The 25,013-nt window shown below is 54.8% G+C and overlaps 1 protein-coding gene and 1 long non-coding RNA gene across 2 annotated transcripts in view; one reads left to right on the top strand and one right to left on the bottom strand.

Moving 5' to 3' along the window:
- Positions 1–6,050: 6,050 nt before the first annotated feature.
- LOC140680676 (uncharacterized) lies at positions 6,051–12,897 on the bottom strand. The gene is made up of 3 exons (XR_012052035.1): positions 11,987–12,897; positions 7,305–7,371; positions 6,051–7,023 (listed from the first exon to the last, which is right to left on the bottom strand). It is a non-coding gene; the product is annotated as an uncharacterized lncRNA (long non-coding RNA).
- The window catches only part of LGR6 (leucine rich repeat containing G protein-coupled receptor 6), a 153,483-nt gene continuing 140,150 nt past the window's right edge, over positions 11,681–25,013 (top strand). The window contains exon 1 of the mRNA XM_041721290.2: positions 11,681–11,988. Coding sequence (XP_041577224.2) covers positions 11,717–11,988 — 272 coding nt within the window. The 5' untranslated portion in view covers positions 11,681–11,716. The remainder of the gene's footprint in view (positions 11,989–25,013) is intronic.

Genomic DNA, 25,013 nt, shown 5'->3' with positions numbered 1-25,013 from the left:
TGGGGTGAGGTGAGGAGACAATAAAGGGGTCGGGTAAGGGGCTCCCAAGACATGTTCTGAGGAGCAGAGGACTGAGTTGGCCACTCCTCCTAATGCCCCTGTGACTCCACTGGAAGCTTCTCCTTCTTCCAAAACAAGGATCTGTGCCCCAGGATGGGACAGCCAGGGCACCTCAGCATCAGCCATCCCAGGGATGAAGCCTCTTGCAGCTGGGTACCCTTTTCCCCTCTCCTAAATCAGGTTTCTCTTTGACCTGCTGCTCCCACCCTGCCCCACAGCAGCACTGGCAGCCCCAGCCAGGCATCCCCTGCCCCACAGCAGCACTGGCAGCCCCAGCCAGGCATCCCCTGCCCCACAGCAGCACTGGGCAGGCATCCCCTGCCCCACAGCAGTGCTGGCAGCCCCAGCCAGGCATCCCCTGCCCCACAGCAGCGCTGGCAGCCCCAGCCAGGTGTCCTGTCTGGTGTCCCCTGTCCCACTGCCCAGCTGTGGCCACGGGCAGGGCACAGCTGGCAGAGAGCAGTGTCACCCTGCACACAGGACACCTTCCCTGCTGCAGACAGAGCTGCCCAGTCCCCTCTGCCTCTGGGTATTCCCTGGGTGCTCCCAGCTCCGAGCTGCAGCATTCCTGGCCTGGGGGAAGCCCAGGCAGTGCAGAGCCTTGGCCCCATAGAGGGCTGGATTCCCTGCCCAGACCATCCTGAGTTGCCCATGGGCACCCTCAGACCTCCTGACCTGCCTTGTTCTGGATGCAGTTGCTGCTTGGAAATGTTTCCACGTCGCTACATCTTTGTGCCAGGGTCACCCACCCGTGTGATGTGCCCGTCACTCACTCAGCCTGCGCAAGTGACCATCAGTGACTTGTTACACTGCTGTTCCTGGTGAGATGCCAACATGCCAGGGGCTCTCCAGGAGGATGAGTGAATACTCCCAACATGAAAAGGCCTTGTGAAGCTCAGTGGATGCTCTCATGTGCACAAAAGGATTTATGATGTTGCCTTGGGAGGAGCCCAGCCCTTGCTCACAGGGAGCCTGATGACTTTATGACTTTTGTGTAACCAGTAAGTCCTGAAGCACACTGGTGCTGCAGGATGAGGGTCACAACAGGGAAATGTTGTTTCCACAGCCAGGATCAGTGGCCTTGGGCTGTTGGTTGCACACGAGGTGCCTGTGCTCTGCAGCAGCTGCCCCTGCCATGTGTGTCTGGGCCACCACGGGAGGACACACACCGGACAGTACCATCGAGTGAGCAAGCTGCAAAGCCAAACCTGGTCCAAAGACTGATGTGCCATTTGTCCAGACTCTGGAGCTGACAGACTGGTGAAGTCTGGACCTGCCCAGCAGCACAGGATCTCACCAGTGCTGGGGGTTTTACCCCAAGAGCCCCCAAGAAGGAGCAGTCTCAAAAACCATGTGTCCTGCACACAGGCACATAGCCCCATCCTCCTGAGAGCTGCACTGGAAACAACCCCGATGTCCCCTTTCACCCTCCAGCTGCATCCAGCCTTTATACAATTCTTGGGCTACAGGACAGCAGCCTGGAGTGGACCTGGAGGTCCATCCAGCATACCCCCAGAAGAGCAGTGAAGATGCTGATGCTTTCACCCTGGAGACTCAGTCCCACCCCCTTGCAGCGCTCCTCTCACTGCTTCACCCTCAGCACAGCTGAGCTGCAGAGCATGTGCAGGCAGAGCCCCCTGTGCTGGAAGGACAGAGGGAGCTGCTGGTGTGGCCAAGGGCTGGTGTCAACCCCCAAACGGGGCACAGGTGAGCCAGGCCTGGATCCAGCTCCAGCATCACCTCGCTGGTGCTGCTGGGCACAGCCTGTGGCTCTGCTGGCTTTGCATGGCCCAGGAATCCATGGTTAGTCCTGAGGCCATGGACACCCTGAGCATGGTCACACATCTCCAAGGTGTGTGTAGAGATGAGGTTTGGCATCAGTCTGTACTCAGCACTGACAAGCCTTTGCACCTGTATGTCCCTGCAGGGGTTATGATGTTAAAACTCCCGATGCTCTTTGTTTCAGAGGATTCCAAGATCTGTGGAGTGCCCTACGTGCAAAGCAGGGCCAGTCACAGTGGCAATGAGGATGCCATGGGCTAGCAAGAGCTTTGTGAGGGGCACAGAAGAAGGCTGACTGGGGTTTTAGTCTCTCGTGCTGCTGGCTGCCTCCCCTGCGTGGGCATTGTCCCTCTTGGCTCTGCATCCCCCCTCAGGAGCCCAGGATCTCCAGGGACGAGTCCTCCCTTGCTCCCACGTCTCAGGGTGTTGCTGCAGCCCAGCCAGGACTGCCTCCTCCACAATGGACAGCTGCCAAGGATGAGGAGAGGCAGGGAACCCCAGCCTGTCTCTGCTGCTCTCCCACAGTCAGAACTACCCTGTGGTGTTCAGAGTCATCGTGGCTTGGGCTCTGCTCAAAGCATGGTCTGTGAGGAGGGGCTCTGGCTCTGGCTCACAGCTGATGGCAGAGGAGGAGGCCTCACAATTGCTTTCATGGAGAACAGAACATCACCCACATGGGACAACCTGGGCACACCCCAGGCCATGCCCTGATGGCAGTGACCAAGCAAGGGCTGGGGTGAGTTCTGCTGGCACCTGGCTCACACCAGCTCTCATCCTGGAGCTCAGCACAGCACATCCATCCTCCTCAATGGATGGGCAGGGCACCAGGAACCTTCCACAGTCCCTTGGGGAAGTGCCCCTGGATCTCCTGTGTGTCTGTGCACAGAGATGGCAGCCCCAGGACGCAGCACAGGGCTGTCACCCACAGCTGGTGGCACAGAGCTGCCAGGGCACCGGCCCTGGGACAGAAGGAGGGAAGGTGAAGCTGTGGTGGGGGCACCGGCCCTGGGACAGAAGGAGGGAAGGTAAAGCTGTGGTGGGGGAGCCGTGGGGCTGTTCACAGAGCTTCCACGAGTGCAGGGTGAGTGGTGCCTCAGCCCTCACACCTGGCTAACACAGCAGCCAAGGGGAGCCGTGGGTACCTGCAGCTAAAGCTCCTCCAGCAGCTGTGGTGGGAGCTCCTCTGTCGTAGCTGAGACACACAATGCAAAGCAGCACATGCCATTTTCAGAAAGCTTCAAAGTGCCTTTATTCTAGCATGCATGATTTTTATACATTCTTACAAAGCTCACAGGTTTACACTCACTGGTCACAAGCAAAGTGCTCATTGGAATAGGCAGTTGCAGGTTTCTCTTATTTATCTTTCTTCCTTTCTTGGTTTCTAAGTCAACGACCTTGGTAGAAAATTCTTTCAGGAGTAAACATGGATCCTCTTATCAAACTTCTCTCTGGCTCACAGAATTCACTGTAAAAGCTCTTCCACACTCCTCATGTCCAGGACGAGCACAGGACAGGGATTTGTCACACAAAGTGTCCTACAGGTTGTGCCCAGCGAGCTGCCCACGGCTGTGACAGCCAGCCAGCGTGTGTCTGCGGCACAGCCTCTGCTCCGTGCTTCGTGTCCTGCCTGACAGCAGGCCAAGCTGGTGGCAATGATGAATTTAGGAATTTATGACCTCCCACCCAGTGCTGCAGAGGAGTCTGGAGCTGCAGATGCTTACAGAGGGTGTTGTGGGAGCTGCGGTTTGGATGAATAATTTTCCAGCCCTGCAGCTCGAGAGCCATGAAACCCAGAGGGGGAGAGAAAGACAACAGAGCACTAAAACAAAACAAGCCTCTGGCCTGAGCTGCCCAGTGAGTTCTGGGCCATGCCATGTTCTTCATGTTATCCTGCTCCAGATGAGCAGCATCCAACCATTGCCCTCCTCCATCAGCCCCACTGCAGGCTCAGAACACAGGAGATGAGCAAGATCTTGCCTGTTTGGACCCCCCTTCCTGCTCCCTGCTCCCTTTCCTCAGCTGCCACAGCAGGGGCAGACTGGGTTGCTCTTGCCAAGTGACAGAGACAGGGACAGCCACCCCTCAGAGCCGGGGTGCACGGCCATGGGAGCCTGATGGAGGCTGCTGGAGCACCACAGCTCCTTGGTGCCACAGCTTCTCCTGCTCTGAACCTCCACCCAAGGCTCTCCCCAGGGCACGGAGTCCAGCTGCTCCCCATCTTTGCACAGCACAGTAATGGGCCCCTGCTCCCAGCACAGGGAGCCCATTTCACCCTGGCACGTCCCCAGTGGACACCTGCATGGAACCAGGTGCTGGCACCAGTCGTGGCATGGAACATCCACTGCCCACCACCTCTTCCACCTGAGCTGCACCAGACCAGTGTCGGAACTCAAAATGTCCCTCAGACATTTTTGGAGGTTCCAGGCCTTGGCCAGAAGCATTTTAGACCCTGGCAGGCAGCTGGAAACAGCTGTGATTTTGGGTTTGAGCCATGGAATGAGTTACCAACTTTGAAGGTGGAACAAGTGGTCACAGAGGGTTAGATGGTATAGTAAAAGTAGTCACAAATTAGAGGGGAAATTTTTTTAGTATTGTACAGGGGGGTTTTAACACCTGTACAGGGGGGTTTTACTTCATACAGGGGGGTCAGAGGTTCTAAGATGGAGGAAAGTGGGCCTGATCCTGTTCTTCCTCCTTCTTCTTCCTTACCTCCATGTTCTTGGCGATTTTGGCACTCATGGATTGGTTTAGAGTAGAAAAGCACCTTGTAACATAGATCTAAGTATTGGAAAAAATCTGTAAACATACAACATGTAATATATCATATAAAAGATAGCAGCAGCCCTGGGCGGGGAGAGAGAAGAAGACAGCAGGCAGTGAGGGTGTCAGGGTGTGTGTGTCTCTGCCTGGGCCGCTGACCAAACAGCCACAGCGGGCGAAGAAAATCTTTTAGATAACCAGCAATAAACTGCCTTGAGACCGACCAACAAGGGGCTGCGGAGTTTTTCTTTAGAAGTAAAAGTTGGAGGAGAGACTTTACCACCACATGAGAGCCCCGAATCAATCCCGGGGTTCTCACAGACCAGGAGCAGCAGGACTGCAGGATCCCCTGCATCCTGCACCCAGCTGCTAATGCTGGCCACCTCCTGGTGAGCAGAAGTGCTGGGGCCAGCACAGATTGAAGGTGGGTCTGAACTGGGAGGGGAATTCACAGAATCCCAGGGCTGGAAGGGACCTCTTCAGTCCAAACCCCCTGCCATGGCAGGATCACCTGGAACAGAGACACAGGAACATATCCAGGGGGGTTTGAACATCTCTAAAGGGAGAACCCACCCAGGAACCTCCCTGGGAAACTGCTCCAGTGCTCTGCCACCCTAAATGTGCAGAAGTTCTTCCTCATGTTGAGGTGGAATTTCTTGTGTCATAGTTTATTCCTCCAGGGACAGGTGAGTGGTGATGGAGCTGAGGGTTCCTCCTGAACATGTGCAAGGTTTGTTATGGCTGTGGCTCTCTGACCCAGCTGAGGGGCAGGTGCTCCAAAAGAAAGGTCTTCAAGCATGTAGGACACTGGACCAGGGTTCTGGTCCACCTAACAGGCCTCCTACCTGCCCCTGCACCTCTGTCCCTCTTCTCTGCAGGGCACAGAGCCACAGGTCTGCCCCTTTTTGCCAGCAGTGCCTCCCAGAGCAAGGGGTTGAAGTGCTGCTGTGTGCCCTGGGCATGGGCTGGGACCTTCCTTCCCATGTGCCCTCCAGGCACTGTCAGGAGGCATGGACAGTGCCCTCCCCTGCCCCAGCTGGAGCCAGTGCTGGGCACGGGGGCCTTCTGCTGTTTGCAAGTGTTTGCTGGGACATTTTGGAAAGGCTCTGGGAGTCCTTGCTGGGCCCAGACTCGCTCAGAGCCTGGCAGAGCTGTGCCAGCCTTTGGATGGCCCTGATGGGAGTGAGGGCTCCAGGAATATTCCTCTGGCCTTTGCTCTGACCTCCACAGGGTATGGCTGGGCTCACAGACACATCCAAATTACCAAACCCCTGGATCCTGCTCCATCTCTGCTGGTTTGGATCACATACAAACATAAATTACACAAAAATTCCATCTTACACCTATTGTCTTACGTTACATCCATAAAAAAAACTGTAAACTTTAAGTTTCTTCATAAGTATAAAAATCAGTAGTGTTATCAAATTCTTTATTAGATCATAGCTTAAAAATATATAAAGTTCAATCAAATATTATACTTTTGTTTACTTAATTTATTTTTAATTATATAACTTTCCAGTAAGTCAACCAAACCGCAATATTTAAGTAACTTTAACCAATACATCAAAGTTAGATACCATTTGTTTGAGTGCTCCACCTGGAACCTAAAGGACCAGCTTCAAGAGGAGCCAGGCATGGCAAGTCTGAGGAGTCAAGGGAGATCATGTCCCAGGAGTGAGTGTCCCCTCCCAGAGATGTCAGATGAGGTGGATGAGTGAATGCCACAGCACCCATGGGCCAGTCCCATGGTGATGCTTATGCTTTCTCTGGTGTCCCTGTGCCCTGTGGTCCTGCCTAGGGCTCTCTGCATCCTCTCCTGCCCCCTCAAGCCCTTCTGGAGGGGAGGACTCCCTGCTGCCCTCCCCAGCGTGTGGCACAGCTTTGGCTTGTGAGAAATGCCCCTCACTTTTAAAATGTTAAAGGCTTATTAAACCTTAACAAAAATACAACAAAAGGACTGAATAAGGAAAAATTACAGCTCTGGGAGCCCCTGTGACAACCAGCCATGTGCTCATCTTCAAGATGGATGCTCCCTTTTATATCTCCAGCCCCTCCTGGAGTCCTGTCCGTGACTCCTTCCTTGCTGCCCAGGGTGCAGATCCCTTTCTCACACCTCGGCTGGAGCTCAGGTGCTGCCACAGTAAGGAGCCAACCCTCCCAAATTCCCGAGTACCGAGGCCACCCCATGATCACAATGAGGGGAGGATACATTACAGTAACACAGCTCTGCATCTACAAAACTTCTTCAACACACACATAATGTTCAACCACCTCATTGCTCATCTCCCCAACAGTCTGGCAAAGCCCACCCCACGTCCCAGTGTGCTGCTCAAATCCCAAGGCTGCAGGATGGACTTGCTGTCCTTGGAGATCAGCAGCCAAACTGGGATCCTGCTGGGCTGATGCAGAACCCTATAAAACCTGGAAAGAAACGAAAAGAGGGCAAAAGCAGTTGCCCCATGGGAGCAGGGCAGGGGACACATTTGTGGGGCCATGCCAGGCCCCTGCTGGGCACAGAAGCGCCTCCAGCACTTTGACTCGGTGGGCAGTGCCAGTTTCCAGCTTGGGAGGAGCTCAGCTGGGTGTGCGGGGCTTGGGCATCACCTGAGGAGCAGCGTGCCCTGCTCAGTGCTCAGGGAGCCCGGCTGAGGGACAGAGCCCAGCCCAACCCGCTCTGCACCAGGGCCACGGAGCTCTCGTACCTCTTCAGCCATTGCTGCAGCTCCGTCAGCCTCTGAACGCCTCCAGCTCCAGAAAACCTCTCTGTCGCTGTCAAGGCAGGACGGGAATGAAGAAACTCTGACCAGAAGGCTGCTGAAAGTAAAACTCCGAATTATTCAAAATACACTGCTCTTTTATACAGAGCTTCGTGAGGACCAACTCCATTGGTTCTGAAGTGAAAACAAGCCACACCATTGGTGTACAGTGCTTGGCGCACAGTGATAGAACTTAACTATAAACAATGTGAACAACAAGAGAGATAAAGAATTATTTACATTCTTCTCCAGCTCTTTCCCAGGCTTCTGCCTGGCTAGAAACTCTCAGTTTCTTTCTTTGACTGAATCTGAGTCCCACACCTTGCCAGGCACATCCCTCAGGCCATGCCCATTTGGAATCTCATTTCTGGCCCCAGAGAGGATCTGGCCAGCGCTGGCACTGAGGTCCTGCCCTCCTCAGCTGCAAGGCTGCAATGCAGAGTCAGACCCGTGCAGCGTGTGCTGCTGTGAGCAATGCAGCCCAGTCCCACCACCCCCAGCCCCTCTGTGCCCCTGGCCGGCTGAGGCCATGGCTGTGCTTGCAGCTCACAAGAGCTGGACATTGTTCTTTACTTATCTTCTATTCTAAATTTCCCCAACATTTTTTTTAAATTCCTGCTTTTAAGCAAGCTGTAGGAAGACCAATTAGTGTGGAGACAGCAGGAGAAACATTACCTGGGATGTTACCATTACCTCTCATCTGCCACTGAGAGGTGGCAAAAAATAAAATTTATTTTAAAAAATAAAAGTTATAAAAATTTACAAAAAAATTATTTTAAAATTTACCAAAAATTATTTTAAAATGTTTTAAAACGATGCATGGATTAATCCATTAAGGGATTCACAATAACTACCCAGGACTTCCAGTGGTACTCTACAGTACTATTCATCATTTTAAAATTTCTGTTATTTTCTTATAAGTTAACAATAAAAATGAGGGTGCACTAGAACTGTACTGAAGTGTATGCTTTCAATCTTTTCTAAAATCAAATTGCAGTTGAATTGTAAGGTCTCAGGCTTGAGATGCTAAAGACGCATTGGTTCTCTGAAAGTGTTTTGGCAGCTCCTGGCTGTCTTTGATGAAAGTTTCCACACCTCTTATGCTGTCTATTTTGTGTCATAAAATACATAAATGCATTTTATGCAGAGAAATTTTCTCAGGTGAATAGAAAGAAAACTACATGAAAGCAAAATCACACAGAATCACACAGAATAATGAGGTTGGAAGAGACCTCTAAGATCATCAAGTCCAACCTGTGCCCTAATACCACAACCAGACTATAGCACCAAGTGCCAAGTCCAGTCTTTTTTTAAACATATCCAGAGATGGTGATTCCACCACCTCCCTAGGGAGAAAATTCCAGTATTTTATTATTATTTCAGTGAAAATTTTTTTCCTAATATCCAACCTAAACCTTCCCCTCGCAGACCTCTCGCTGCCGCTAGAGGACAACACACAAACACGGCTGAGCTGCAGGAAAACATCACACCCCGAGCTGCACCGGCACGCTCCCGCTGCTCCCACTGAGCTGCAGCTTCAGCAAGGCTGGAAATTGCACTTCCACCCCCGAGGGGCTTATTCAGAAATTTCAGGTTTGCCATGTGTAGTGGTTTTGGTTTGTTAAGTTGAGATTTTATTAATTTTGAGATTAATACATTGGGTTTCTTGGGTTTTTTTTTTTGGGTTTTTTTTTTTTTTTTGTCTTTAACATGTTTCTTTCACAGAGATGGGTTTTGTTTTTTTTTAGTGGTTCAATAGATTGTGAGTTATAAAAAAAGTTTTTATATTACTTCTTTACATTTTTCCTATGTTAAACTATGACACCACGGAAGCATCAAAGCCCTCTGGTTCAAGTAACTGTGGTGTGCAGACCCTCAGTTTTGCCAGGAGCTGGCTGACACACTGGAATAAGTGATGCTTTGGATGTTGGCAGCTGTTAAAAGATCTCAGAGAAATAAGACATGGATATGAACCCCCAGCCAGCCTGGAATAAAAAGCAAACAATGAAGTCAAAGTGAGGCACATGAAGAAAAGCTCTCCAACACCAGGACATGCAGCTCCAAAGAAATGCAAAAATCACAGTCAATACCTTCCTGAGGAAATGTCCCTGCTTCAGCTGAATGACAGTTTCCACAGGAACCTCTGCAGTGGGATTTTCTGCAGGGACTGCATGCACAGGGTGGTCAGGCAGAGCCCTGGCTCCCAGGGACAATCTGCTGAGGCAGAAATTGCCAGGAGGGGGGATGTGCTTGGTGTTGGCTGCTGAATCACAGATAAGAGCTGCTGCTGCTGCAGCCAGGAGTGACAGGCCTGGCACTTTCTCCAGACTGACTCCAAATTCCTGGCTGCTGTCAGAGCATGTCCAGCCTTTGCAGAGCTGCAGGGGAAGTGTGCTGGGAGCCCCAGGGACTCATCCCTCTGAGGAGGGCTCCCTGTCTCCCCACCAAGCTTTTGTGTTTTGCATTTGGAGCTGTCAAAAGACATTGCAAATGTTTAATTAATGACATCCCCAGCACTGTTCATGATGGAAGCAACTTAATTCCAATTAAACCAGTTCCTGCTCCTACTAAAAATCCTCTCTCTGCTCTGCACTGGGTGATGCTCTTTCCAATGACTGCACAGTCACAGGGAGTCCTGGAGCTGCAGGATCTGAATGCACTTTGCAAGTTAAATAATTTCAGATCCAGCATCACCCCATCAAGGAGCCCTCAGCCAGAGTCTGTGCATCAGCCCTGAGCCCTGAACTCCACCTGGCACTTTTTTGGGGAGGAGATGCTCGCTCTGACTCACTGGTCTCAAGGCACCCCTGTCCCGGTGAGCTGGAGCTGTTTCAGACTCCCACTATGCCAGTTCACCTTCCTGACCCCAGGTAACACTTCCACCTCTTTTATCCTGCGGCCAGGAAACTCTTGTGCAGAAGGAAAGGCCCGTTCAGAGGAAGCAGGGCTGTGAAAGCACCTCTCAGCCTGTGCCTTGGCCACAGGGCACTTTGCCATAGCATGGTTACAGTGGGAGGGGTGACTTTTTGGGTGCACTTTGCAGCCCCCCAGACCTGGGCCCTTCTTTCTCTGCCTCATTCACCTCTTCCATTCATGGGTGAGAGGGAGGCAGAGGGAGGAACAAACCAGGGTCCAGATGCACCTAAAGCCCCATGGACAGCTGTCTGTCTTCAGTGTGAGACCCATGTGCAGCTGCTGTCCCTGTTACAGACGAGATGCTCAGCTCTGTACAGAGACTTGGGGTGGTTCAAGCTGTGGGGCCAGGCTCACCCCAATCCCTCCAGCCCCTGCCATGGGATGACAGCAGTCACCCCATCTGAGGGCATCCCAGTGACACTGAGCAGCCATGGCTGGCATGAGAGGGGACATGGGGCTGTCCTTTGCAGCCCTCTCCTGTGCAGCTCCAGCCCCCTTTGCTGGGCAGCTGTTTCTGCTACCCCAGAGCTCCAGAGCTCCTTGACACAGAATCCTGCTCTGCTGCACATCCCACGTGTTCCAGGACACGGGGAGCTCCTGGCCCAGGCAGTGTCCCCTGCCAAGCCAGGCCATGACACAGGTTCAGATGACACAGCTTCGAGCCCCCACTCAGTGGACTATTCCTCTACTTTGGCCACTTTAGCCAGGGTTAGAAAGAGCTCTGGAAGACCCAGGGCCCTGCTCCTGGCATCAGTGCTGGGCAGCTCCTGCAAACGCAGCTCACATGTGATGGGCAAAACCAGCAGCAGCACCGTGTCCCCCCTCAGAGCGCTGTGACACTGCTGCTGCGTCCCCTGCATCTGCCCCCAGCCCCTGCCTGCTGCAAGGAGACAGCCACAGGGCTGCTGGAGAGTGAGGGCTGGAGCTCAGGACAGACAGACAGACAGCCTTGGGCACGGTCAGTCCCAGCTGAGAGCTGGTCCTGAGCTCCTCAGTCCCTTCTCCCCAGCTGCACCCTGACTTTCCAGTCCCAGCAGAGTTTAGCAGCCAGCACAGACACAGAGTCCTTTATCTGGGGTTGTATTTCAGCGTCCCGAAGTCTGGAGCCCTTGAAGTGCTGCTTGGGTACTCCTGCCTCACTACTTCTACTCCTCTGCCCTGTTGGAGCCAGCTCTGCCTTCCCCTGCCCTGCTATCTCACAAAAACACGATTACAAAACAAGCCTGGGTCCTGGAGCTATGAACAGGTCTTTATTTGTTGAGGTTTCTTTTGTTTTTTGTTGGGTTTTTTTCCCCCCTTTCTTCCCTTTGAATGAAATTCCTGCCAGCTCTAAGAGAGAGAGAGAGAGAGAGAGAGGGAGAGTAGAAAGTTTAACTCCTCCCATTGGAGTGTCTCACGCCCCTGCCCAGCCCTTGAAACCCAATAACCAAGATCATTCAGCAATGCCTCCCCTTGCCCGGCCGCATCCTCAGCGCACTGGGACCTGCCGGCGATCCTGTGCCCGCTGCGTGCCCCGCATGGACGCGCTCCTCTTGTGGGGCATTCTCCTGGCGAGCTCTGCCCGCTGCCAGGCGGTGCCAGCGGAGCCAGGTGCTGCTCCCTCCTGCCCGCCCCAGTGCCACTGCGAGCAGGATGGCATCGCGCTCTCGGTGGATTGCTCCGAGCTGGGGCTCTCGGAGGTCCCTGCCAACCTCAGCCCTCTCACCGCCTACCTGTAAGTACAGCCCGCGCTGCTTCTTTGCAATGCTTTCCCCGGAGCCCTCCGACAGCTGCGGCTTTCCTCCGCCTTGGAAGTTGATGCCACATATCCCCGAAATTAAATTTCCTGTGGAAATTAGAAACCAAGCAAAATAACAACAAAAAAAGGCAGCTCTTTGGGCAGGACCTGCCAAGCTCCCCTCCTCCCGCGCCCCTCTGCGAGCGCTGTTTATACTGCGATGTTCTGCTCTGCTCCGTGATTGCAGCGGACCGCGGAACTGACTTGTTGGGTCGATTTTGATTGTCTGAGAACATAATGGAGTATTTTTACACAGCAATTAGCGCAAACTGCTCTGGGATCCTTCTGTCAAGCATTTCAATAGCTGCAATAACTCAGAGCTTTGCGGAGTTTGGGTTGTGCTGGCCACCAGCAGTGTCCGAGCTGCCTTTTTAAAATTAATATTAACGCCTTGGAAGAGGTCTAGGGGGTTGGTACGTGTTGTGATTATGTATGTAGTAATTTTATGTAATAACTCTTGATTATCTGAATGTTTCATACCCCTTCTGATGTTAATAGCCAGAAGGGTTAATTGACAGAGGCTGCTGCGTTCATTACTAGCCCCATAGGTGGTCTCAGTGCCATCGTACTGGTGATGACTGAGGATCCTGATAAACGACTGTGGAAAAATCATAGGTTTTAACCGATAGAGGAACCATCCCTCTCAGGGACACAAGTCATCCCTCTCGGGGACACAAGTCATCCCTCCCAGGGACACAAGTTATCCCTCTCAGGGACACAAGTTATCCCTGAGGAAGATGCTCGCTGGGTTTGTAGGCAGCCCGCAGCCGCAGCCGTGTGGCAGGCAGGCTGGGCAGGACCGTGGCATTCCCGGCTCGGAATGCAGCCAGGGCAGTGCCCAGGGAAGCCGCGTGTGCCGCAGCCGTCCGGGAGCACCGGCAGCCCCCGACGTGCCGGGGATGTTCGCGCTGTGCTCCCGGCGGAGAGCGGAGCTGGGAGAGGCGCACAGACCATGGAGTTGGTTTTCCGACGTCCCCGGATTGTGCGGAGACGCAGGTGCTCAGCTGTCAGAGCAGAGCACCCAAAGCCGCCCAGAAAGGGCTTTTGCACAGCCAGGTGGAAGCTGCCACCGCTGGATGAGAGACTCTCTGCTGCTCCTGCTCGCCTGAGGAGCGCAGTCTTGTGCCAGCCACTGGATGGCCAGGGCGGTACTGGGTTAGCTGGAAGAGAAATTAGTCAGGAAGGGACGATGCTCACTGGAGACTATGGAAGATGAGAGAAATGTGTCATGCAGGCTGTATATCCCCTGAGAGAGGGAACCACTTGTGACACGAGGTGTGACTGCACAGAACTACCCCTGGGGCTGGTTTGGAACCGGCTGCCCACGAGTGACAAGTCACAGGACCATGTGGGAGAATAGAGAACATTGCCTGCTTCTGTGGGGACAGGGGCAGCCCCGTCAGGCCTCCCCCACACCCACCCTGAGGTATCACAGGAGGGGCACCCGTGGGTGCCACTCCGCAGAGAAGACGCTGCAGGTCATTCCCCAGAGCTGTCCCTTGGGCTGGGAGCTGCAGAGCTGCCCGCACGAGCCCAGCGACATTTGGGTGTTCCCGGAGCTCAGTGCCGCCTTCACCCTGGCCACGGTGCTTGGGGCAGGGACACGGAGCTGGGACGCGGATCCCGGCGCACGGAGCCCAGCGGGGGGATGCTCGGAGGTGCTGCCGGCCCGGGGCGGGCGCGGCCGGGAGCTGTTGTGGCTGCTGGCAGAGCCCTGGGTGTCACCGGGACTGGATCCTCGGGACAGCCTGGAGCACCCGGCACTCCGGGATGCTGTTGGTGCTGGTCCCTTGGCCGTGGCCCCGTTCCCGTGTCTGTCCCGGTTCTGTTCTCGTGTCTGTCCCGGTCCCGTTCCTGTGTCTGTCCCGGTCCCGCCCCAGTGTCTGTCCCGGCCCCGTTCCCTGTGTCTGTTTCTCCCGGGTCTGTCCCGTGTCTGTCCCGGTCCCGTCCCCGCGTCTGTCCCGGACCCGTTCCCTGTGTCTGTATCTCCCGGGTCTGTCCCGGACCGTTCCCGGGTCTGTCCCGTTCCCGTTCCCGTGTCTGTCCCGGCCTCATTCCCGGTGTCTGTCCCAGCCCCGTTCCCGCGTCTGTCCCGGACCCGTTCCCTGTGTCTGTATCTCCCGGGTCTGTTCCGGCCCCGTTCCCGCGTCTGTCCCGGCCCCATTCCCGTGCCTGTCCCGGACCGTTCCCGGGTCTGTCCCGGCCCGGTTCCCGTGTCTATATCTGCCGTGCCTGTCCGTTCCCGTGCCTGTCCCGGCCCCGTTCCCTGTGTCTGTATCTCCCGGGTCTGTCCCGGTCCCGTTCCCGGGTCTGTCCCGGGTCTGTCCCGGCCCCGTTCCCGTGCCTGTCCCGGCCCCGTTCCCGGGTCTGTCCCGGCCCCGTTCCCGGGTCTGTCCCGGCCCCGTTCCCGTGCCTGTCCCGGCCCCGTTCCCGGGTCTGTCCCGTGCCTGTCCCGGCCCCGTTCCCATGTTTCTCCGGTGACAGCGCTGTCCCTGTGCCCGGGTGCACCGTGCGCGGGGCGGGCCGGCGGTGCTGGAGGAAGCCTCAGCGTTCCTCCCCTCCTCTCTGGGGGAAACCACCCTGCCTGGTGCTCCTCCGTTGATCCCTGCCAGCCAGAGGACCAAACAGGGAGGGAGGCAGAGGGTCAGGAGGAGCTGGGAATGACTGGAGGAGGGTTGGAGAGCTGGGTCCTGCCACTGCTGTCAGCAGGTTGTGTGAGATCAGCTTCCCAGGTACAAATGTGCAGCCAGGGCTGGTTTGTCAAAGCAAATCAACATACATTTTGTAGCAAGTATGGCTATTGGAGTGAGATCTATGTTCTTCGTGGAAATACAGGCTTGAACTCCCCATTCAAATATGTGAAGAAATGCTGGATTGCTTTGGAGAGCTACAAGGGCTGAAGAGAGAGCCCTGGAATGGCAGGCAGGTGCTCCCAAAACTTTCCAGCTTCTTTTCCCCGTGCCCTGTGTTCTCAGCAAGTCACTCAAGGCAGTGTGAGAGCAGGACTTCCTCGGGAGCAAAGGAAAGGATCCTGTAATCACCCCTGATTAGACACTGCCTCGCCACTAATGAGCTGTGGCCGTGCCCATCCTGCCAGTGCCTGTCTCTGGGCAAGAATCCTGTCCTTGCTCACTCCTGCCCCTCTCTGAACCTGACCCCCATCCCAGCCAAAGCCAGGTGCTTTCAGTGGAGACCTCGCTGGTGAAATTGCAGCTGTGGTCAAGGAGGGGGCAGAGATTTCCCCTTTAGCTGAGGTGCCAGTGCCAGTCCTGTGTCACATACCACATCTCTGTCTCCATGTGTGTCAGAGAGCTGGTCTGGGGCTGCAGCAGAGGGGGATGGAGCTCCTGGGAGCTCCTGGAAAGGACTGCAGCAAGCTGGGGATGCAGGAGAGCAGAGCTGCATAGGGGAAGATTCCTGTGCAGCAGAGAGGTCACTGCACAACCAGGCTCAGAGAAGGATGGGAAAATGGGGACAGCTTATTGATGCTTCAGATATTGTCTTAGATGGCACCACTGCACACCCTGAATGTGACCTGGAGGAGCAGCCTCACCTCAGATTGCCCAGGGCATCACAGGGGCTGGTGCAGTTCTGTCCCTAGCTGTCCCCTGGCTATCACCAAGAAGATATCCACAGTTGGGTGCAGGTGCTCAGGGCAGGCCCCTGTCCCAGGATGGCATCCTGACCCCCTCAGCCCCATGGATCTGGCTACCAGCCCCTGCAAGGGGGACAGGTGACAATGCTGGGGTGAGGAAACGCTCTCAGTTTGCTGAGGCTACTCCTCTTTCATAAAAAACCAAAAGACATTGTGTTTGTTGTGTCTGCCAGGTCCCTCCCAGGGATGTGTGGCCTGTCCAGCTGTCACTTGCAGGAAAGAAACGGAGAGTCTGTCTCAGCAGAGGACACCTTGGGATGGAAAGGCAACACCAGTAGTGCCATGGCCACACGTGGACATCAGCTGGCCAGGGAGCACACAGCCCCACCCCCTGCACAGGTCTAGAGGGATGTGACATGTCCTGCACATCCCTTATCCCCAGCCACATACATGGGGCAGTACTGGAAGGATTGCCCAGATATCCTAGGCTGGAAGACACTTCTGGAGGTCTCTTATCCATATTCTAATGGGTCCATCTTGTGAGGCTGGTCAGGATCTTGTCCAGCAGGTAAACCTACTGGATAATCTTAGGAGGATCTCTGGGTCTATCACCTTTTTCCCATTTTTTACCATCCCATGTTTCCTAATACCAAATTGCAAATTCCTATGGCTCTTTTGTGCCCATTACCTCTCATCCTTCCCCTGCACAGCTCCTAGGAGATGTTGGCTCCAGCTTTTCTACACTCTTCCAGTCAATAAAGAGGGCAGTAACAGTCTTTAGCTATTGCTCCTTTTTTTGTGAGGACTGATCACACCTCCTGGGGTGGGACACAGGCAGAGTGGGGAGCACGGCTCTGTGGGAGAGGGGCACTGGAGATACTGCAGGGAAGAGATGAGGGGCACAAACCTGGAGGGTGCCACACAGCAGAAGCACCACGGTTCAAAGCTCAGCAGGAGGAGCCTCCCCCCTTCCCAGGGGTCTCAGATGTCCCCAGCCCCACGGAGAGCTCAGGCAGTTCTGCTGCTCTGTGCCCATCCTCAGCAGAGACCTGGGCAGGACACAGCTGGTGGGGCTGGCAAGCTGCTGCTGCCACAGCAGGAGCTGGGGGAGGGAAAAGCAGCAGGTCCTGGCTGCTCCCAGATATCACCAAGCATCTTGTGAGGCTTCCCAGACAGAAAGCTTCTCATTCCACACTCTTTCCCTAGAGGAAAGTGGGACCAGGAGCCTTCAGGGCTGCTCTCACCTTGCAGAGACATTTTGACACATTGTCTGGAATCTAGCATCCCACTGGGAGTCTGGGGCCCTGCTTCACCCACTCTTCTCCTCTGAGCTGCCCTCTGGAATCAGGTGCCACACAGACCCCTGGCAGGGATGTGCAGGAGACAGGGATGCTTTGAAGCTGAGAAGACACTTCCCAGGTCACACAGTGCTGGGTCCAGCACAGGGCAGAGTGAGGGAAAGATGTCTTTTTCTTGGTATTTGCATTTTCCAAAGCCCCACAGAACGGCAGGCGGGTGAGGCAGCAGGTTTGCAGGCTCAGCACACAGCTGGTGCCTGGAGCAGTACAGCAGCAGTGCTGAAGGAGCTCCCTCAGCCCAAATCCCTCCCCATGTGCCACATCTGCCCCTTACAGCCCCCACTGTGGTAAGGACAGCCACCACAACCCCCTGGGATGGGGAGCACCCAGGAGCTGCCACAGAAGCTGGGACACCAGGATGTGTGGCTGCCCTCCAGAAGCCTGGGCAGGCAGGACAGCTCTGGGGAGGGCATTGGGGCTGAAGGGGTGATTAAGGCTTCCAAGGATTTGGGGTGTCCTTCAGGGGCGACAGGGACCCCTGTGTGCCTTTGGGACAGTCACACACCCTAGGGAGAAAGGGGGAGCAGCCAAAAATGCAGAGAGCACAAAATCCCAATGCAAAGTGTAAATGAAGTCCTTCCAGGGGCCATTGCTGCCCTCCTGCCCAAGGGGATTTTGTACAGACCAGTGAGTCAGCATCCTGTGCCTGATGCTTGCCCAGTGCCAGGGACCATCTACAGCACCTTCTTCATGCCATGGTCACCACAGGGGCCCCACAGCTGCACCGGGAGCCATCCAAACACACCACAAAGGTCAGACTCACTCCCAGACCCTTCCACTTCTCAGGCCATGATGCAGTCCAGGACTATCAAATGCTAATACAGCTGGCCAGCAGACTGGGCTGCTCTCTGCTTGACCCTCTTTCCTTCTGGCAGACTAATAGGAAGTGCCATTCCTGCCCTGTTTTGGTTTGAAAAGCCAGGTGTCTGCTAAGGAACGCAGGAGCCTCCCTTGAAATGGAGAATGCAAAACCCTTCACTCCAAATTATTGTAATTTGGAAATTAAGGGGCTCTCAGGTAGAGATATGGGAGTGGGAATAACAGTTCTTTAATAGGGAAGAAAATGTAAAAAATGAAATAAAAATGCAAATAAACATACAAAATAGAAATACAAAGCAACACTGACAGGGTCAGAACATGCCCTGACCCCCTGTGTGTCAGGGAGGTGGCAGCAGCCCCATCCCAGGGTGGCTCAGCCCTCCTGCAGTGCCAGCTGTGCTTCTGCTGGAGCAGGATCCTGCACAAGGGGGGAGTTTTCCTCTGGAGCTCCAGGGCTGGGGGAGATGGGCCTGGGCTCCTCTGGGAATGCAGTGGGAAGGAAGCTGCTCCTCTGGGAATGCAGTGGGGAGAAAGCTGCTCCTCTGGGAATGCAGGGGGCAAAGGCTGCTGTGCTGTTCCCAGGTCAGATTGGATCCAGGTAGGAATGTTTGGCTCCTCCCCTGGGCAGAGCAGCTCCCAGTGGGATGATGGAATTTTCTCAGCCATGCAGGGACACTCACTAGCCACCAACAGGAGATAATTAATAATTAATGGCCCATGAACAGAAGAGATCTCCTGGAGGGAGGATTGGCTGTGGGGGAGATAAAGAAAAGTGCCCAAAGAACAGGAGATAACTGCCCCAGCTCTGACAGATGGTGATAGAATGCACACATATCTTACAACCCAGGACACCTGTACAGTCCAAAGTCAACAGGCTCATCCTTGGGAATGCCTTGGAGAGGGGAAACCAAAGCAGGAGCAGTGGAAAAACATTTATGGGCTTGGGGTGGTGGGTGAGGGAGCTAAAACTGCTGAGGGGCACTTGAAGAGCTGGGCTCTGCACACTGCAGTGCATTCACAGGTTTCTATTCACTATTTATCAGCTTTGAGGAACATTTTTTTCCGTACCTGAAATATCAGGGCTAACAAGGGTTTCCCGTTTTCAGGAATTTGAGTTCCTTCAAAAGGACTCTACAAAGTCCATCTGCTGGCTCCCTACAGGCACTCCACAGGGACACAGGTGTGCTCTGCATGCTTGCCAGCATCTCAAAGATTTTAGGGGCAGGCCACCTGGATTCAACTCCAATTGCTCAGCACCTCAGTTACAGCCTCAGTGTCTCCTGTGGGTGACAGTGGCTTTTTGCTGCTGTGCTGCTATGAGTGCCCCAAAGGGGAACATCTTCCAGCACTCCTGCACAATGAGACTTTGGGATACTCAAATGGGCTGGTCTAAACCAAGACCTGCCTGAGATTTCAGGGAGAGCTGCTGGGCACTGAATCCAAGGCTCTGGCTGGTGTTTCCCTCCAGAGCAGGGAGATGAGCACTAACCAGAAACAGGAATCCCTATCCTGTGCTCTCCAGCCTGCAAGGATGTTCTGGTTTGAAAGCAAAACCAGTGAGAGACTCCAAGTCAGAAATACAATTTATTGGGAAAAGGGGGGGAAACCCCCAAAATACATACAATAATACAAAAGAAAAACCACAGACAGTGTCAGAATACATCCTGACACCCCTTTGGTCAGCGCGTTGGTAGCCATCCGAATTGGAGTGGCTCCTCCTGGAGTGGCAGGTGTGGTTCTGTGGGAGCAGTGATCCTGTAGAAGGGTCAAGTCTTCCTCTGAAGGTCCAGTGCAAAAGGCAGCTGTTCCTCTGTGAATCTTGTGGAAAGGCTGAGCCTGGTGTCCCAAAACCCCAGATTATATCCAGGTAGGAATGTCTGGCTCCTCCCTCTGGGCAGAGCATCTCCCAATGGGATGCTGTAACTTTTATCAATGCAGTGGCATTCAACAGCCCATTAACAGCAGATGTCTCCCCGAGGGAGGGTTGGCTGTGGAAGAGATAAGTGCCCAATTAACAGAAGGTAACTGCCACACCTCTGACAGATGGCAAATAGAATACATACTGCCTTGCAATCTAGGACAAAGGAGGAGAAAATCAAATGGAGAAAATCTGGGAGTCAGCACAGCTTGTGAGAGAAACTGAACAGCAACAAGGGAACAGCACAGCCCCTGGGCAAGTCTTTGCAAATGGCCTTTTGCGTCCTCGGGCAAGGTGGAGCTCCCAGCCCAGCAAGAGCTGAAATGTCCTGGTCCCTCGGCCCACAGCAGTGCTCAGTGTGCCTTCATCCCCGCATTGAGGATGATGAGCATGATTCTGCAGATGCTTCATGGTTGTGTGTCTGCACTCGAGACTCAGGGCAGAGCAGTGGAAAGACACCAAACTCCACAGTAAGCAGACAGAGCAGTGGTGAAGGAGCCCAGATCAGTGAGGTGGAGGGAGTGAGGGTGGGTGGGAGTGCTTAGAGCAAAGCCAGAATTGCAGGACCATTAATCACAGAGTCAGAGAATAGTTTGGGTTGGAAGGGACCTCAAAGACCATCTAATTCCACCTTCCATCATACCAAGCTGTGCCAAGCCCTGTCCAACCTGACCCCAAACACTTCCAGGGATGTGACACCCACAGCTTCTTTGGCACCCCGTGCCAGGGCCTCACCATCTTCACAGGGAAGAATTTCTTATGAACATATAATCTAAATCTGCCCTCTGTCTGTGGGAAGCCGTTGTCCCTTATCCCATCACTATCTACCCATGTAAAAATTGCTCTCCCTATTTTCTTTAAGCCCCTTTAGGCACTAGAAGGGGTACTAAGGTTGCCCCAGAGCCTTTTCTTCTCCAGGCTGAGGTCTAGAGCTCTCAGCATGCCTTAATAGTGAAGTCAGTCCTGGAGCTGTCTGAAGAGCATGTTTGATGGGATGGTTTTCCAAGCAATATCTCATTTAATTGAAAAGGAAAAGCTTAATGAAAATGGACAATGTTCATGGGACTGTAAACGGTAGAAATGTAGTAACAAGTTCAATCAGGAGAGATTATTTCAATGTTTTCCCTTCATGGTGTCTTCCTAAAAAAAAAGTTTCTATTTACATATTTTCACCTACTGCTGTTACATTTATCCATAGGTCATTTAATATTCACATTGCAGGACTTCAATATTATCAAAGCAAAACATTTTGCTGCTTTTAAAACACAGTTTATTAAGGGTTTTTTGTTTGGTTTTGTTTTGTTTTGTTTTGTTTTGTTTTGTTTTGTTTTGTTTTGTTCTATAATTAATATTGACATGCTGGCTCTTTGTTCTAGGTCCAAGGGAAAGGAAGTTCAGAAGTCTCTGAATTTCCAATTAGTTTCATGACATTTCTTCCCATTTCATTCTGCTGCTTCATCTCCCAGGTCCCTTTTCTGCCACAGGCTCTGCTCCCTTTCTGGCCTTGATGCCATGAGGTAGAAGCACTTTGGGCCAGCAGTATTCACTTGACTTGGCTGCTGTTTTCCCAGAGTGGGTACATTGGGATTAATGGGATGCTGTGCTCTCTGGAGGAAACTGGTCCATGAACAAGGGGTGCATCCCTCAAGTCCTTCTAGCCACAACAGGCAGTGCTGCAGGTGACAATGCAGGTGACAAAGGCTGTGCCTACAGCGCCACACGCCTGAGACCTGCCCAGAATCTCAGTTCCAAAGGAAAGAGGCACCTCGTGCAGGGCAGTGGGAAGTGGTGACAGGTATCTGGATGTGAGCAGATGTCTGACGCGTGGTGGGGGCGCTTTCAGACACCGCAGAATTGTGGAATCTTCTGAGCTGGAAGAGACCCCGAGAATGGGTGAATCCAACTCCTGCATGAGGGGAGATGCAGGACGGGAGATGCAGGATCTGCCCCATCCCAAAGCCACCGGCTGGCGCCCTGCAGGAGCGGCAGCAGCCCAGCCTTTGCTCAGAGCTGCAGCCGGCGCTGCGCTCTGGCAGCAGCGGAGCAGGTGCGGCCGGGAGCGCGGAGGGAGCGCAGCGCAGGGGGGTGAGACAGAGCTGGGGCTGTGCTGGGCTGGACAGCCGTGTGCGACTGCCAGCACGCCCCATCCCTGCTCCTTCCCTCCGCAAACCGCTCCCAGGACACCCGGCCGGGGCTGGAGGGACTCCCCAGCGCCGTCCCCTCCGCCAGCTGCGGGCAGCGCCGGGCCCGCAGCCCGGCCGGGGGGATGGAGGGACCTGCTATTCTCCGGCTACCTGCCCTGGGCTCCAGCTCGCCCAGCCCCATCCCGCTTTTCCTCTCCTCCGGCCCCCAAAGCCGGGCTCTCCGCAAAGTCCCTGTGCCGTACAGCCCCGCTCCCCCCGCTCCCTGCCCGCCCCGCAGGCTAAGCAATATGCCACGGCTCCCCTCTCTCCCGCCCTTTCTTGAAGAATAACCTCATAAATCTGCCCGGGGCAACGAAAACACTGAGCTCATGGCCCTTAGATCTGTGTGGGAGGAGCTCTCGCTGGCGATTAAAGGAGTTTAAGGTTTGCTTTGAAAAGCTCTTTGATTCTGGATGGGGCTCTGGTGCCAAAAGGCAGCGATGGGGCTGGAAATGCCTCTCCCCCTCTGCACCTGCCTGGGTCAGGGAGCAGCGGCAGGCTGGGGCAGGGACGGGGGAGCGAGAGCTTCCAGCTCAGCCGGGGGAGCGGAGGGACCCCCGTGTCCCCCTGGGCAGCGCGGGCAGCGCTCTGTGCCACGGCAGGGCACTGTGCCACGCCAGGGCTCTGTCCCACGGCAGGACACTGTGCCACGGCAGGGCTCTGTGCCACGGCAGGACACTGTGCCACGGCAGGGCTCTGTGCCACGGCAGGACACTGTGCCACGGCAGGGCACTGTGCCACGGCAGGGCTCTGTGCCACGGCAGCGCCCGGTGCCACGGCAGGGCACGGTGCCACGGCAGGACACTGTCCCACAGCAGGACACTGTCCCACGGCAGGGCTCTGTGCCACGGCAGGGCTCTGTCCCACGGCAGGACACTGTCCCACGGCAGGGCTCTGTCCCACGGCAGGACACTGTGCCACGGCAGGGCTCTGTGCCATGGCAAGACACTGCTGCCCCTGCCCAGGACACCGGCACTCGGCCTCCATGCCTGGGGAGGAACACTTTGCTCCCCACGTCCTTCCTCCCAGGGGCTCAGGCACGGGGTCCTGCCGGTGGGACAAGGACCAAGGGGACAGGAGCAGGGTCAGGACAGGATCACCCAGCGCTGGGAAGGGACAGGGCAGCACTATCAGGGCTGGGAGGAGTCTGGGGTCTTGGAGAATGACTCGAGTTTGGTAGGAGCAGAAGCGAGATTGGAAATGGTCTTTGTGAGGAGCAGCAGGACCAAGCACAAGCATCCCCTGGCAGCCCAGCGGAAACAGCCAGGCTCCAGCCCGTGTGGAGGCGGGAGCTGGGCCAGAATGGAGAGCAGGGGGAGGATCCAGGGAAGCTCAGGTGATGCCTCCAGTCCTGCAGGGATGCACCAAGGACCCAAAAAGGGCTCATGTAAAACCATTCCCAGCTGCACCAGCCCAGGCTTTGCTGGCAGTGATGAAGGAGGGCAGGTCCAGTCTCCTCCCCTCCATGGATGGAGAGGTCTCTCAGGCTATCCACAGCCCTCTGTCTCCCTTTGCCTTGTTTGCAGCCTTTCTGTAGCTATTTCAAGCCCTTTGAAGGATTTGCAAATGAAAAGCAGTCCCCATGGGAGTGGAGCGAGCAGAACACACCTGTAAGGGCAGGACATGCTCAGGGGACATGCTGTCTCTTCTTGTGAGCAGCCACAGGTCCCACTACAAAGAGAGCCCGGGAGACAGGATGGTTTCCAGTACTGAACATCCCCGTGGGGCACCAATTAGGAACATTCCCGTAGTTCAAAGGCGAGGTACAGCCCAAGAACCACGTGTGCTCCCATCAGATGTGCCATGGTGGGAAGGCTGGGGTGGAAAGGAGCAGAAATGTGGCCTCCTCTGCCCAGCATGGTGGGGAGACCAGGGGCATGAGGGCTCGTGGCTGCCCTACACACAGGCTGAAGGGCTTTGTAAGGTGACACCGAGCCCCAAAGGCCACCAGCCCCTGGGACATTCCCCCTGCCTGTGCCACCTCCCAGCGCTGGCTGTGCCGTGGGTGCTGCTGGCAGTGTGACATGTGGCAGCAGCAGGGATCTCAGGGACCTGCAGGATCAGAAGGCACAGGTCACCTTCCAAGGATGTCATCTGATGTGAGGATGGCTCTGGGTATAATTGTGTATAGAAATTTCAAGAGAATTCACAATTTTGGGCATTTCTCAGCCTTTCATCTTTGCATGAAATCTGCAGAAAAGAAATTTGCACCGTTAGATAGAAATTCATCTTCTGTCTTTCCCTGATGACACAAGAAAAAATTCTAGGTGCAGGAAACAATCTCTGCAGTTCTGCTTTATCCCTGGTTCTGCACCCCTGAAAGTGTCCCCACCAGTCCCTCAGAGCCTGGGGGCTGAGAAAGGAAATGGCCATGTGAGCATTTCATCTTAGAATCCCAGAATCCCAAAAGGGTTTGGGTTGGAAAGAACCAGAAACTCATCCTGTTCCACCTGCCTGCCATGGCAGGGACACCTTCCCCTTGGAGGGGGCTCCAAGCCCCATCCAGCCTGGCCTTGGACACTTCCAGGGATCCAGGGGCAGCCACAGCTGCTCTGGGCACCCTGTGCCAGGGCTGCCCACCCTCACAGGGAACAATTCCTTCCCAATATCCCGATATCTCTGGCAGTACAAAGTCATTCCCCCTTGTCCTGACATTCCAGGCCACTGTCCAAAGTCCCTCTCCGTGTCCCTTGGAGCCCCTTTAGGCCCTGGAAGGGGCTGTGAGGTGTCTCCCTCAGCTCTCCCAGCCTGGCTCCAGGGCAGAGGGGCTCCAGCCCTGTGGGCAGCTCAGAGGCCTCCCCTGGGCTCGCTGCACCCCGCAGGCAGCACCGAGCCCCTGGCTGAGGGCACAGCCAGCACTTCTGGGCTCCCAGCTGGCTGCTCCCAGGGAAGAGTACAATGCAGATCCACAGAGCTGCTCTCTGGCTCTCTTCTCCCTGGGTCAGACATCATCCCAAGGTGTTGTCCCAGAGGGTGTCCAAGGGCACCTTCCAAAACTGGAAGGTTGGCTGTACACAAAGGACAGAGAGGCGCCTTTAGGCTCAGTGTGTGGTACTGACCCAAAGGCCCACAGCCAGGCCAGGCCCTGA

Source organism: Taeniopygia guttata, chromosome 26 (assembly GCF_048771995.1).
Source record: "Taeniopygia guttata chromosome 26, bTaeGut7.mat, whole genome shotgun sequence".
NCBI classification, from domain to species: domain Eukaryota; kingdom Metazoa; phylum Chordata; class Aves; order Passeriformes; family Estrildidae; genus Taeniopygia; species Taeniopygia guttata.
This window is presented reverse-complemented; position numbering and strand designations above follow the sequence as displayed.